Source organism: Priapulus caudatus, unplaced genomic scaffold (assembly GCF_000485595.1).
Source record: "Priapulus caudatus unplaced genomic scaffold, Priapulus_caudatus-5.0.1 Scaffold310, whole genome shotgun sequence".
In the NCBI taxonomy this organism is placed as follows: domain Eukaryota; kingdom Metazoa; phylum Priapulida; class Priapulimorpha; order Priapulimorphida; family Priapulidae; genus Priapulus; species Priapulus caudatus.
The window spans coordinates 93,988-108,525 of record NW_014577371.1 but is presented as its reverse complement, the minus strand read 5'-3'; the positions used below and the strand labels follow the sequence as shown (position 1 = coordinate 108,525).

Here is a 14,538-nt window from a genome sequence, read left to right as displayed (position 1 = left end):
ATATATATATGTTCACATATATAATATTTATTATCTTGTCTTTTTGTCATTATGTTGTTATTTCGTAATCTACTGGAAGACTGAATTGTCGTTTCGCCCTCCATCACTTCTATTTATTTAGTTTCATTACTTTTAATGTTGTCAGCATTGGCTATTAACTTGTTGACCTTCAAAATGTAATTCATAACTTTAAATAAAGTAAATTGAATTGAATTGAATTGGAAGATGTGAAAGACCAAGTGTCAGTATTTAAAACTGAGAGCTGTTGTCTACATCATCAGATGTAAAAAAAAATGTTTATCCTTGATATTCATGTTGAATGCTGCTTGGGGTGAAGTTGATTGTACTTATGAAGCAACATTTTCAGATCTTTTTTTTCCGAAAAATAACGAGAATATATACAATTGGATCTAATTGGTTGATAATGAATTAATTGCCTTTACAGAGGAAAGGTGCTAATCAATCTAAATCACCGGTAAAGATGATAAAGACGATAAATATGTCCGAAGTGTTGCAAGGACTAGGAACTGTTAAACTACGTCAGATAAAACGGTGAGAGTAGTGCAGCTTCTACTGTAATCTAGTATCGATTGCCGTTATTTTTCAAGCGTGTAGTGTTATCGCATAATTGGGTTTATGGTTTTATTAACCGTTGGTTACATCGATTTTAATTACTTCGTGGATTCTTCTGATTGCTGGGAAAATTCCTATCGCATTCTTTCTTTAAATGAATTTCAGCTCACCAGGGGGCACCCCTGTGCGAAAGGACCCGTTACCCTGCATCACACAGGACCCAACCATGTTGATTGCTCAGGCATTGAAGAAGAAATTCGCACATTGCTACGTATGGAGTCCAGACAAGGAGAATCGGATGTCTCCCGAGGGAAGTCCAGTAGAAAGGAGAACCCCGCCAGTGAGCTTCCTTTTCCCATTTATTTTTTCACTAGAGAGGATATAAGTAGCTGATGGCAAAAAAACAAGCAGGAAATTTATTATAATGTACGTTCTCATGTATTGTAATGGACACTCCTAAATTCACTGATGGAAAAACAAGTGGAAGTAAATAAGATGATATCAAGTAGATTATAATTCACGTTGTAATAAATCATAATGAAAGTCGGACAGATTCATAATTCAAATTCTTTTCATTATTTTATAACGATTTTCAAATACTCCTGTCTCGCATTCTGTATGTTGTATGATTGTTGATATATTCTGTACGTTGTATGCTGGATGCGTTTCTCTATCTGTTCACGGTGTTGACTGTTGTTCACGCGTTGACCATTGCAGTTCGGACCACACCTACTAAAGCCGATGGTCAAGCGAAAGTCGGGGCTCACGGAGAGGCAGTCACTCACTTCCAGCCCTCTCACCGAGCTAAACATATGATCGCCGCACGGGGGCGCCACAGGCACACTCGCTCGGAAGGATTGCCGCACGGGGGCGCCACAGGCACACTCGCTCGGAAGGATTGCCGCACGGGGGCAGGTAGAGTACCGCCGTGAGAGCTGAGGTTTTTAAGATTAAGGTATGAGTATCCGCGCGTGAGGGCTGAGTGTTTCTAAGCGATTATAGGTAGATGTAATCCGCGCCGTGAGGGGCTGAGGTTTTCTAAGATAAGGTTAGTGGTAATCGCGCCGGAAGGGCTGAGGTTGTCTAAGACTTAAGGTCAGAGTATCCGCCGTGAGGGCGTGAGGTTTGTCTAAGAATTAAGGTAGAGTGTATATCCGCGCGGAAGGGCTGAGGGTTTCTCAAGACATAAGGTTAGTGTATCCAGCCGGAAGGCTGGGTTCTAAGACTGAAGTAGTGGTAATTCCCGCCGAAAGGGCTGAGGTTTCTAAGCCTAAGGTAGTGTATCCGGCCGGAAGCTGAGGTTTTCTAAGCTAAGGTACCTGTATCCGCCGAAGGGCTGAGGTTTTCTAAAGATTAAGGTAGTGTTATGCCGCCGACAAGGGCTGGAGGTTTTGAAGATATTACGGTAGTGTATCGGCGGCGAAGGCTGAGTTTTCTAAAGATTAGAGGTAGTGGTATCCGGCGGAAGGGCTGAGGTTTTCAAGATTAAGGTAGTGTATTCGCAGCACGGAAGGGCTGAGTTTTCTATAGATTAAGGTATGTAGATCCGGCCGGAAGGCTGAGGATTTCTAAGCATATAAGGTAGTGTATCTGCCGAAGGGCGTGAAGGTGTTTCTAAGAATACAGGTAGAGGTATCACAACCGCCGGAAGGGCTGAGTTTTTCTAAGATTCAGGTAGTGTATCCCCCGTGAGGGCTGAGGTTTTCTAGATAAAGGTTAGCTGTATCTCGCGAAGGGCTGAGTTTTCAGATTAAGGGTAGAGCTATCCGCCCGAAGGCTGAGGTTTTTAAGATTAAGAGTAGTGTATCGGCCCGTGAGGGCTGAGGTTTGAGCCTTAAGATTAAGGTAGTGTATCTGACCGGAGGGGCTGAGGTTTGTCTTAAGATCAAGGTAGAGTGCTCCGCCCGGAAGGGCTGGAGGTTTTCTAAGATTAAGTAGTGTGATCCGCGCGGAAGGGCTGAGGTTTTCTAAGATTAAGGAGGAGTATCCGCCGGAAGAGGCTGAGGTTTTTCTAAGATAAAGGTAGTGTATTCGACCGTGAGGGCTGAAGGTTTTCTAAAAGATGAAGGTAGTGTATCTGCCGGAAGGGCTGAGGTTTTCTAAGATTAATGGTAAGTATACCGCGGACAGGCTGAGTTTTTCTAAGATTAAGGTGTGTATCCGCCCGGAAGTGGCTGAGCGTTTCTATGAGATTAAGGTAGAGTATCTTCGCCAGTGAGGGCTGAGGTTTGTCTATAGATAAGGTAGAGTAATCCTGCCGGAAGAGGCTGAGGAGTTTTCAAGGATTAAGGTTAGTGTATCTAGCTCGGAAGGTACTGAGGTTTCTAAGATTAAGGTAGTGTATCGCGCCCTGAGGGCTGAGGATTTCTAAGATTAAGGTAGAGTATCGCACGTGAGGTAGAAGGTTTTTTAAGATTAAGGGTAGAGTATCGCCGTGAGGCTTGCAGGTTTTCTAAATGGATAGAGGTAGTTAGTCTGCCTGGAAGGACTGAGGTTTTTACTAAGACTAAGGTAAGAAGCCTATATGGCGCGTTGAGGTTGAGGCATTAGTAAGAGTTTTTTTGTTAGTTTGGATTTATGTTTTGTTCGTTTAGAATGTGTCTTCTCTGCTCTAGAGTGGAGATGTTTGCTTAACAGCCTGAAGCAATCCAGAGGTGCTAGATTGTCAGCCAGAATGAAGGTGAATGCCCCAAGCAGCACGCCTATAATTAGAGGTGAGAACCCACAACAGTATGACCCACATAATAAGTTTGAGTTCACACCCATGGCATCTCTCTACTTACGCTTGTGACTCATTTCATGCATGTATTCAGGGTGCGAATTAACGGGAGTCTCAGAGTAAATACTCCTGATTTATTGTCGACTCCCTGATTTGACAGTATCAGGAGCTGTGTGACTCCGCTGAAAATTCTGGCTATTAGTAACCTAGATTCGTTCGAGAGCACCGGCCTCGCGAGGAATTAACCGTATTTTTTCAGCTAATGTCTCAAAGAAAATTTGGCAGATGTGGCTACTGCAGTGAATACTTAAAAATAAGCACACTGCGTTATTGTTAATATCTTAATTTTGAACGGGCCAGACTGCGGACTCCCTTATTTTGGCCGGCGGACGTTCCCTCTCTTTGAGGTAGGGAGTCGGATGGAGCCGCCGTGTTCAAAAGTTAATATTATAACTACTGCTGTGTATTGGCTGTGATACATCCTGTGTCATCAAGAACTAATAATACGTACATAAGAACCTAATCGGAATGATATCAGAAACCTAATCGAACCTAAACCGTATAATATCGACCCTAATCGAACTTACCTATAATAAATATCAAACTTAATCGAACCTACCCATAATAATAAACAAACCTAATCCGAAGCCTAACGTACCTATAAATAATATCAAACCTAAATCGAACCTCACCCTAGTAATAATATCAATACAAAGTAACGAACCGTAAATCGATATAATAACACAAGAGCTAATAATACCTAGAGTGTACAACGGGAAAACGGAAAATAGGTGCTATTTCACGACAAGCAATTATCTACTTGGCCTGCGAGTCTATAATAATTCATGGTATTGCAGATTAAGGCAGAATTCTTGCTCTCTAAAACAGACAACCGGCTTGTCAATACAACTCTAGGCGGAGATTCGCTCCTAAACTCGCCGCTTCCACATGCCAAAATCGCATCGAAATCCACTATCTGTCCCCATCCTTCACCTGCTAAGCATTTCGGCTATCGGTTTCCGTCACGAGGCTTGATCGCTGATAATTGATGTCACTTGGCCCAAATTTCTGTATTTACTAAGCAGTGTTACGATGAATTCAGACTCGGCCCCGTGCGCCGCCGCGGACAAGTTCGATGCCGGGCCCTACCGCTTCTTGATACAACAGGCCCGCTGATCGCTACAGCTATTTTGATCCCCAAAATTCGAGAATCACTGAGAAAACTGTTACCTGTAGAAATTGTTTTCATGCATATAACTTCCAGTGGGATTTATTGTCGAAAAATAATCGTGATAAACGTGACATACAGTAATACATGCGTGTCGGCCACGCAATCAACTATATTTGGCATTCAAGAAACGGACTGCGTGGGATGTTCGGACGCACAGGTTGAGCACAGGTTCCTGCATCCAGTAGCAGCGTGGGCATACAAAAATCCGAATAAGAAGTGGTGTGCTTACTTTTGGCCATTGTAAGTAGTGAACCCTACATTGTGTTGGCGAGGGTTTATTTACGGTGCACGGCTCGTGCAGCACGCTCACTGTTCACTTAGGCGCTATGTTGTGGAGTAATTTTCACATCCCCGCGCATTGTTCAGCAGTTTCGATGTAAAACAATAAAGTATCACTGTTCGTTTATACAAACAATCAGTATACTGTTTTTAAATATAATATTAGTTGAAGATTAGGTAATATATGATGTTGGAATCATACAGTAAATATATAATAATTGTCTGAAAGTTTAACACACATAGTCATAAATTAAGTCAACTGTAGCTGCAAAGGCACGTCGTATACTTACATTGTCATGCAAACAGCAGGTACAGCCTCCGTCGCAGCACTCCGGTTGAAAACGTGTCATATTTTTTAACGTTTGGAAAAACTATAATACAGTTTATACAGGGTGTAGCTAATAAAAGCTTCCATACGTAAGGAGCTTGTATGTCTAACAAAATAGCAGTTTACTCCAATCGGACAATCCACTCACAAGACGGAATCGCCGAACAGTGCCATCAAAATTTTAGCAGTATGTAAATTTTACATAAATTTTTTTCTTTTCCACCAAAAAGTGTTGCATAGTTGTAAGCTATTGGAGTCCCCTGAAAATGGCTCTATATTGCATCTCAGCAGCTTATAATTTTCAAAAATGTTCTGGCCCCCAAGCCCCCATAGAAGTCCCGCGATGGTGTACCCAGACTACCCAGTCTGTCTGACTCTCTCTGCGTGTCAAAGGGAGAGTTCCGAGTTTTACCAAGGAGCTACATATAACAACGAGTGGCGTTTTCCTTAGTGATTGTGAGCCGCACCGCAAAGAAGCATAAACAGCATTCCGACGAGAAAAGAAAAACAGAGGATTTATGATCCTGGACATTGATAGATGACTATAAACATAAAGGAAGAACAGTGATAAGCTGTTTTATTACTGTAATTTGCTCAAAATTGGCGGGGCGTACAGCTTGGGCTGGCGGGCCTGCAGCTTTTAGAAGCTATGGGCCTGCAGGCCTATCAGCTTATTTCTGTCAGCTGGCAAACACTGCTTACTAGCTTGCGTGTACAGACTTAATTAAAAAAAGACATTGCCGGCTCCATTCATGACGGGCATTTAGGCCGTGGCTAGGGAAGAATAATGGAGATAAGGCATAGGCGATTGCCCCCGAAAGTCACGTCCACTCCTGCCCTGCACCCGAATGATATCATGTCATAAAGATTATGGCGAAAACCGAACTCTCACGAGGAGGCAAACGCTTAGGCCTGGTGAAGGATGGGGAACAGAAGTGGATTCGAGGTGGCTTTTGGCATGTGGGAGGGGAGTATACGCGATATCTCCGCCTAGGAGTATCCGTATTGACAGCCGGTTGGTCTTGTTAGAGAGCAAGAGCAATTCTGCTTAATGCAATACCATGAAATTATTATAGAGCTCGCAGGCAAAGTTAGAATAATGTTGTCGTGAAATACAGGCACTGTTTTCGCCGTTTTTTCGTTGTACACTCTAGGTATTATTAGCTCTTGATTTTAATACCGTATCAAGAGCTATATACCTTATAAAAGGTATTTTGCAACACTCAGACTCAGACTGAGAAAGAGATAAAGAAATAAATCAAATTCTAATTTCCTGATTGTGCTGTTTCTATCTTTTTGCCTGGTTACTGTATACGCTTGTAAAACAGGAACATATTGCAATGTATAAATAATTATAACGTATGCGTTTCGGCAGGATCACCAAAATGTTTGCAGGATCACCAATATTATAACATCGGTGATCCTGCAGGATCACCGATGTTAGAAAAGTATTTTCAACCCTGTATATACATATATACATATATATATATACATATATACATATATATATGATATAAAGTAGATATGACTTTCTTGTGTAAGTGGATATATTGACTAAAATGATATATATATGTATAAAAAAAACACTACCTACCTGTGCTGGGAATCGGTTGGCGGTAGGACAGGTAGAGTCCCTGCAAGGTGTTTGTCGTTAGCAGGTAGACGATCAGCCCGATACAGGTAGTGGCTAGGACAGTGATCTGTAGGCAGAACTTTGGTACTGGTAGTGTGATGTCCCTCATCAGCACTGAGGCGTTGTTTTCACACTCTAATCTCGTTGGTTTTGGAGATCGCTCCTATGCAAAGCAAGGTTCCGGCTCTCCTTACCGGGTCTTGAGTGGAGTCACTTCAGTTACGAGTGGAGATGGAAAATTAAAGAGCTTGGTGTGTGGTCCCACGTTTATTCTCATAATGTTAGTGAGAATATGATTCTGCTGTGGTAGTTAGCGCGTTACTCTGTACTTTACCTTGCATTATAGTGGCGTGCGTCGTGTCATGCTGTGAGGTTAAGAACAGGTTGTGTGGAAAGTAAATAGTGGCATACCAGTTTACCTGTGTAAGGCTGCATGCGGTTATACGCTACTGGAATGGACTTTGGAGTCTGTACGTTGATAACGGTCGCGTTGTGAATGCGTCTGTAGCTGCATTTCTGCTCTGTGCTATATACAGGCATTATAGGCTTCGTCTTTATAGCCATTGTCGATTTTACGTACATGTGCTTTTATTGTGATTTATAACACATTTCGGAGTGAATGCTAATTAAAATAAAAGAGTGTAGCCAAAGCTTTTAATTTTGATTTTACCGCACATTTTCATATTTATTTTAACTAAATTACATTGAAATCCCAAAAGGGTTCTTTTCAAAGGCCATTCCCCATTCATTACTGTTAAATCCTCTTCGTTTAGAAATTGATTGAATACTAATTCTGCATACAAACTTTTGCAATTATCAGCTGCAAATTTTTCCATCAATCCAAAACGAGAGTCGTTTCTATGCATTCTCACATGTTCGAGGGAATGCTTTTACTGGATTTCCGATGGCTATCGTGTCGCTGCGTTGTATGAATGTCTCCCTATTATACTCTCTACGCTCCATTATACCTGGTGTTATCATTCAACGATTAGCGGTTAGATGAATGGTGCGATATGATATTTCGCTCGGCATTCGCCTTTAGAGCTTCACGACTTTTTGTTGCAGGCACATCTAACATGGGACGATGATATTACATTACATTACATTTTCTGTGCTTTACATTACATGCTGTTCTGTCCTGTACATTACATTCGTTCTGTGCTTACATTACATTCATTCTGTGTTTTACATTACATTCATTCTGTGTTTTACATTGCATTCATTCTGTGTTTTACATTACATGCTGTTCTGTCCTGTACATTACATTAGTTCTGTGCTTACATGACATTCGTTCTGTGCCTACATTACATGCATTCTGTGCTTATATTACATTCATTCTGTGCTTATATTACATTCATTCTGTGCCTACATGAGCTTCACGACTTCGCTGTTTTTCGTTGCCAGGCGCATCTCCCGTGGGATGATGAGATGCTGGTGTTCGGAAGCAATCGCAGCTTCATAAGGAAGCTGGCCTCCCATCTTCCCATCCAGGCTGGCCGGAGAGTCTACCTCCCGGTACGTAGTAATTACTGGCTAGTAACGAGTGATACAACGTGAAGGCAATGACTTACGAGATAGATGAGTATCCACGGTGAAGGTGGGGAAGGAGGCACTAAGAAATGGGAGGCGGGCTGAGAAGCGAAACTAGCACGTACATCGCCAGAAAGCTTTTCCCCTCTGACCGGTTTTTGTTTTAAAAGTTTGTATTCAAGTGAATTACTAATATTTTAAGTTACTATTACTAAAATTAAGTTAATATTACTAATTCAAGTTCGCAACATCTTTGTCAGTCGATTGAGCCGTCTCTGTCAATCTGCATTAAGTTGGTTAGATTTCTCACCAGATGGCAGTAGTGACATGGTTGCCCTTCGTCAACGTTGTTTCGATGTTTTTCGCTGCAGCTGCTGTCGATGACGGAATATCGGTACAACCCGGAGCGCGTGCGAGCGTTCGGCAGCATGGAGTCTCTCGACTCTCTCTCCACCTACAGTGGCACTTGTAGTGAGGATGCTAAACCCTCCATCGCACCTCTCACCGACGTAGGCTGGCTCAACGAAGAGTGTGCAACGTCCACGAAACTAAGGTAGAGTATCCGCCGTGAGAGCTGAGGTTTTCTAAGACTAAGGTAGTGTATCCGCCGGAAGGGCTGAGGTTTTCTAAGATTAAGGTAGTGTATCCGCCGGAAGGGCTGAGGTTTTCTAAGATTAAGGTAGTGTATCCGCCGGAAGGGCTGAGGTTTTCTAAGATTAAGGTAGTGTATCCGCCGGAAGGGCTGAGGTTTTCTAAGATTAAGGTAGAGTATCCGCCGTGAGGGCTGAGGTTTTCTAAGATTAAGGTAGAGTATCCGCCGTGAAAGGGCTGAGGTTTTCTAAGACTAAGGTTAGTGTATCCAGCCGGACAGGCTGGGTTCTAAGACTGAAGGTAGTGTAAATTCCCGCGAAGGGTGAGGTTCTAAGCCTAGAGGTAGTGTATCCGGCCGAAGGCTGAGGTTTTCTAAAGCTGAAGGTACCTGTATGCGCCGAAGGGCTGAGGTTTTCTAAAGATTAAGGTAGTGTATGCCGCCGGAAAGGGCTGAGGTTTTGTAAGAAAGGTAGTGTATTCGGCTGGCGAAAGGCTGAGTTTGCGTAAGATTAAGGGTAGTGGTATCCGGCCGGAAGGGCTGAGGTTTTCAAGATTAAGGTAGTGTATCGCAGCACGGAAAGGGCTGAGGTTTTCTAAAGATTAAGGTAGTAGATCCGGCCGAAGGCTGAGGATTTCTAAGCATTAAGGTAGTGTATCTGCCGAAGGCGTGAAGGTTTTCTAAGATAAGGTAGAGGTATCAACCGCCGGAAGGGCTGAGTTTTCTAAGATGTTCAAGGTAGTGTATCCCGCGTGAGGCTGAGGTTTTCTAAGATAAGGTTAGCTGTATCTCGCGAAGGGCTGAGGTTTTCTAAGATAAGGTAGAGTATCCGCCCGAAGGCTGAGGTTTTCTAAGATTAAGAGTAGTGTATCGGCGCGTGAGGGCTGGAGGTTTTGGCCTTAAGATTTAAGGTAGTGTATCTGCGGAGGGACTGAGGTTTGTCTTAAGATAAGGTAGAGTGCCTCCGCCGGAAGGGCTGGAGGTTTTCTAAGATTAACGGTAGTGTGATCCGCCGGAAGGGCTGAGGTTTTCTAAGATTAAGGTAGGAGTATCCGCCGGAAAGAGGCTGAGTTTTCTAGATAAAGGTAGTGGTATTCGACCGTGGAGGGCTGATGGTTTTCTAAAACGATTGAAGGTAGTGTATGCTGCCGAAGGGCTGAGGTTTTCTAAGATTAAGGTAAGTATACGCGCGGACAGGCTGAGTTTTTCATAAGATTAAGGTGTAGTATCCGCCGGAAGGGCTGAGCTTTCTACGAGATTAAGGTAGAGTATCTTCTGCCGTGAGGGCTGAGGTTTGTCTAAGATAAGGTAGAGTATCCGCCGGAAGAGGCTGAGGAGTTTTCGCATAATGAGTTAAGGTTAGTGTATCTAGCCGGAAGGACTGCAGGTTTCTTAAGATTAAGGTAGTGTATCGCGCCGTGAGGGCATGAGGATTTCTAAGATTAAGGTAGAGTATCCGCCGTGAGTAGAAGGTTTTCTTAAGATTAAGGGTAGAGTATCGGCCGTGAGGCTCGCAGGTTTTCTAAGTATAAGAATAAGGTAAGTGTAGTCTGCCTGGGAAGGATCTGAGGTTTTTCTAAGACTAAAGGTAGAATGCGCTATATGGCGTCGTTGAGGTTAGCATTAGTAGAGTTTTGTTGTGTTCAGTTTGATTTATGTTTTGTTCGTTTAGAATGTGTCTTCTCTGCTCTTAGAGTGGAGATGTTTGCTTAGCAGCCTGAAGCAACTCCAGAGGGTGCTAGTTGTCAGCCAGAATGCAAGGTGAATGCCCCAAGCAAGCGAACGGCCTATAATTCAGATGGTGAGAACCGCACAACAAGTCCTCCCACATAATAAGTTTGAGTCACACCCATGCATCTCTCTACTTACGCTTGTGACTCATTATCATGCATGTATTCCAGGGTGCGAATTAACGGGAGTCCAGAGTCAAATACTCGCTGATTTATTGTCGACTCCCTGATCTTGACATATCAGGAGCTGTGTGACTCCCTGAAAAATTCTGGCTATTAGTAACTTAGTTCGTTCAGACGCACCGGCCTCGCGAGAATTAACCGTATTTTTTCAGCTAATGTCTCAAAGAAATTTGGCAGATGTGGCTACTGCAGTGAATCTTAAAAATAAGGCGCACACTGGCGTTATTAGTTTAATATCTTAATTTTGAACCTGGGCTCAGACTGCGGACTCCCTTATTTTGGCCGGCGGACGATTCCTCTCTTTTGAAGGTAGGGAGTCGGATGGACTCCGTGTTCAAAAGTGTAAATTATCTACTCCCTGTGTATTGGTGTGTATCCTAGGTGTCATCAAGAACTAATAATACGCTACATAGAAGCCTAATCGGAATGATATCAGAAACCTAATCGAACCTAACCGTATAATATTCGACCCTAAATCGAACCTTACCTATAATCAATATCAAACTTAATCAGAACCTACGCCTATTATAATAAACAAACCTAATCGAACCTAACGCCTAAAATAATATTCAAACCTAAATGCGAACCTAGCCTAAGTAAAATATCAATACAAACTATCGAACGCTTAAATCGCAATAATAACACAAGAGCTAATAATACCTAGAGTGTAACAACGGGACAAACAGGGAAATATTAGGTGCTATTTCACGACAAGACAATTAATCTACTTGCCTGCGAGCTATAATAATTCATGGTATTGCAGTTAAGGCAGAATTTCTTTGCTCTCTAAAACAGACAACCGGCTTGTCAATACAACTCTAGGCGGAGATTCGCTCCTAAACTCGCCGCTTCCACATGCCAAAATCGCATCGAAATCCACTATCTGTCCCCATCCTTCACCTGCTAAGCATTTCGGCTATCGGTTTCCGTCACGAGGCTTGATCGCTGATAATTGATGTCACTTGGCCCAAATTTCTGTATTTACTAAGCAGTGTTACGATGAATTCAGACTCGGCCCCGTGCGCCGCCGCGGACAAGTTCGATGCCGGGCCCTACCGCTTCTTGATACAACAGGCCCGCTGATCGCTACAGCTATTTTGATCCCCAAAATTCGAGAATCACTGAGAAAACTGTTACCTGTAGAAATTGTTTTCATGCATATAACTTCCAGTGGGATTTATTGTCGAAAAATAATCGTGATAAACGTGACATACAGTAATACATGCGTGTCGGCCACGCAATCAACTATATTTGGCATTCAAGAAACGGACTGCGTGGGATGTTCGGACGCACAGGTTGAGCACAGGTTCCTGCATCCAGTAGCAGCGTGGGCATACAAAAATCCGAATAAGAAGTGGTGTGCTTACTTTTGGCCATTGTAAGTAGTGAACCCTACATTGTGTTGGCGAGGGTTTATTTACGGTGCACGGCTCGTGCAGCACGCTCACTGTTCACTTAGGCGCTATGTTGTGGAGTAATTTTCACATCCCCGCGCATTGTTCAGCAGTTTCGATGTAAAACAATAAAGTATCACTGTTCGTTTATACAAACAATCAGTATACTGTTTTTAAATATAATATTAGTTGAAGATTAGGTAATATATGATGTTGGAATCATACAGTAAATATATAATAATTGTCTGAAAGTTTAACACACATAGTCATAAATTAAGTCAACTGTAGCTGCAAAGGCACGTCGTATACTTACATTGTCATGCAAACAGCAGGTACAGCCTCCGTCGCAGCACTCCGGTTGAAAACGTGTCATATTTTTTAACGTTTGGAAAAACTATAATACAGTTTATACAGGGTGTAGCTAATAAAAGCTTCCATACGTAAGGAGCTTGTATGTCTAACAAAATAGCAGTTTACTCCAATCGGACAATCCACTCACAAGACGGAATCGCCGAACAGTGCCATCAAAATTTTAGCAGTATGTAAATTTTACATAAATTTTTTTCTTTTCCACCAAAAAGTGTTGCATAGTTGTAAGCTATTGGAGTCCCCTGAAAATGGCTCTATATTGCATCTCAGCAGCTTATAATTTTCAAAAATGTTCTGGCCCCCAAGCCCCCATAGAAGTCCCGCGATGGTGTACCCAGACTACCCAGTCTGTCTGACTCTCTCTGCGTGTCAAAGGGAGAGTTCCGAGTTTTACCAAGGAGCTACATATAACAACGAGTGGCGTTTTCCTTAGTGATTGTGAGCCGCACCGCAAAGAAGCATAAACAGCATTCCGACGAGAAAAGAAAAACAGAGGATTTATGATCCTGGACATTGATAGATGACTATAAACATAAAGGAAGAACAGTGATAAGCTGTTTTATTACTGTAATTTGCTCAAAATTGGCGGGGCGTACAGCTTGGGCTGGCGGGCCTGCAGCTTTTAGAAGCTATGGGCCTGCAGGCCTATCAGCTTATTTCTGTCAGCTGGCAAACACTGCTTACTAGCTTGCGTGTACAGACTTAATTAAAAAAAGACATTGCCGGCTCCATTCATGACGGGCATTTAGGCCGTGGCTAGGGAAGAATAATGGAGATAAGGCATAGGCGATTGCCCCCGAAAGTCACGTCCACTCCTGCCCTGCACCCGAATGATATCATGTCATAAAGATTATGGCGAAAACCGAACTCTCACGAGGAGGCAAACGCTTAGGCCTGGTGAAGGATGGGGAACAGAAGTGGATTCGAGGTGGCTTTTGGCATGTGGGAGGGGAGTATACGCGATATCTCCGCCTAGGAGTATCCGTATTGACAGCCGGTTGGTCTTGTTAGAGAGCAAGAGCAATTCTGCTTAATGCAATACCATGAAATTATTATAGAGCTCGCAGGCAAAGTTAGAATAATGTTGTCGTGAAATACAGGCACTGTTTTCGCCGTTTTTTCGTTGTACACTCTAGGTATTATTAGCTCTTGATTTTAATACCGTATCAAGAGCTATATACCTTATAAAAGGTATTTTGCCTCTGTATCATTTAAAGAGCAACAGACACGAAGTTGTAATATTGATTGGCGTTTTTGCTGCAGCAGGTGGCGGCACCGTCTCACTAGTAGGCTTTGTTTTCTCATCTCCTTGCACAGGTGTCTCAGCAGTCCGAGTCGTTAACGCGGTCGGCACGCGGTCCTTCATGGACGACCGCATCGTCGTTCAGGCGACCGCGGTCGCGCCATGACGAAGATCTCGCACTTAGAGGACGAGCTGGTGCACGCTACGGGCAAGGCAGATTCTCTTCCATTCTCGACCACGCAGAATCGGTAACCATGGCGACGCGCGTCGCCGCCGAACATGTCGAATCAATTTCTTCAAATTTAGAATTTGAGCTGTGACGAGACTAAACGTGTGAATGTGACTAATCGTGAATCGTTTTTTGGGTTTTGTTGGTTTGAGAAAATGTTGAAATATTGGTCTGTTAAATGCGATGGTCGTTTGTCTTCTAGCAAGGGCGCGCACACGTGGCCCGTGTTGCACTGCTCTTCCGACGCCGTGAACGCCGGCGACCAGCAGACGTGCTCTATGCCACCCCTGCCTCCTCCTGCCTCGTCCTCTGCTCCTATAGCACCCCACCCTCCTCCTCTTGTCTCATCGAGCAAATACGTCAGCTGCAGGATTTAATCAAACAGGTGGTGAGTGTTGTGCGACGAAGCATTCCATATTATATATAATATATATGATATACTATATATATATATGTATATATGTATTGATATATGTTCAACATATATTAATATTTATTTATCTTGTCT

At 43.1% G+C, this 14,538-nt stretch overlaps 1 protein-coding gene across 2 annotated transcripts in view; it reads left to right on the top strand.

The window, feature by feature from the left end:
• The window catches only part of LOC106808874 (mitochondrial fission regulator 1-like), a 16,939-nt gene extending 15,458 nt beyond the window's left edge, over window positions 1-1,481 (top strand). For both annotated transcript variants that reach the window (XM_014811767.1, XM_014811766.1), the window contains exons 6-8: window positions 446-552; window positions 739-913; window positions 1,291-1,481. In XM_014811767.1, the coding sequence (XP_014667253.1) occupies window positions 446-552; window positions 739-913; window positions 1,291-1,389 (381 nt within the window). In that variant the 3' untranslated portion in view covers window positions 1,390-1,481. The remainder of the gene's footprint in view (window positions 1-445; window positions 553-738; window positions 914-1,290) is intronic.
• Window positions 1,482-14,538: the final 13,057 nt, after the last annotated feature.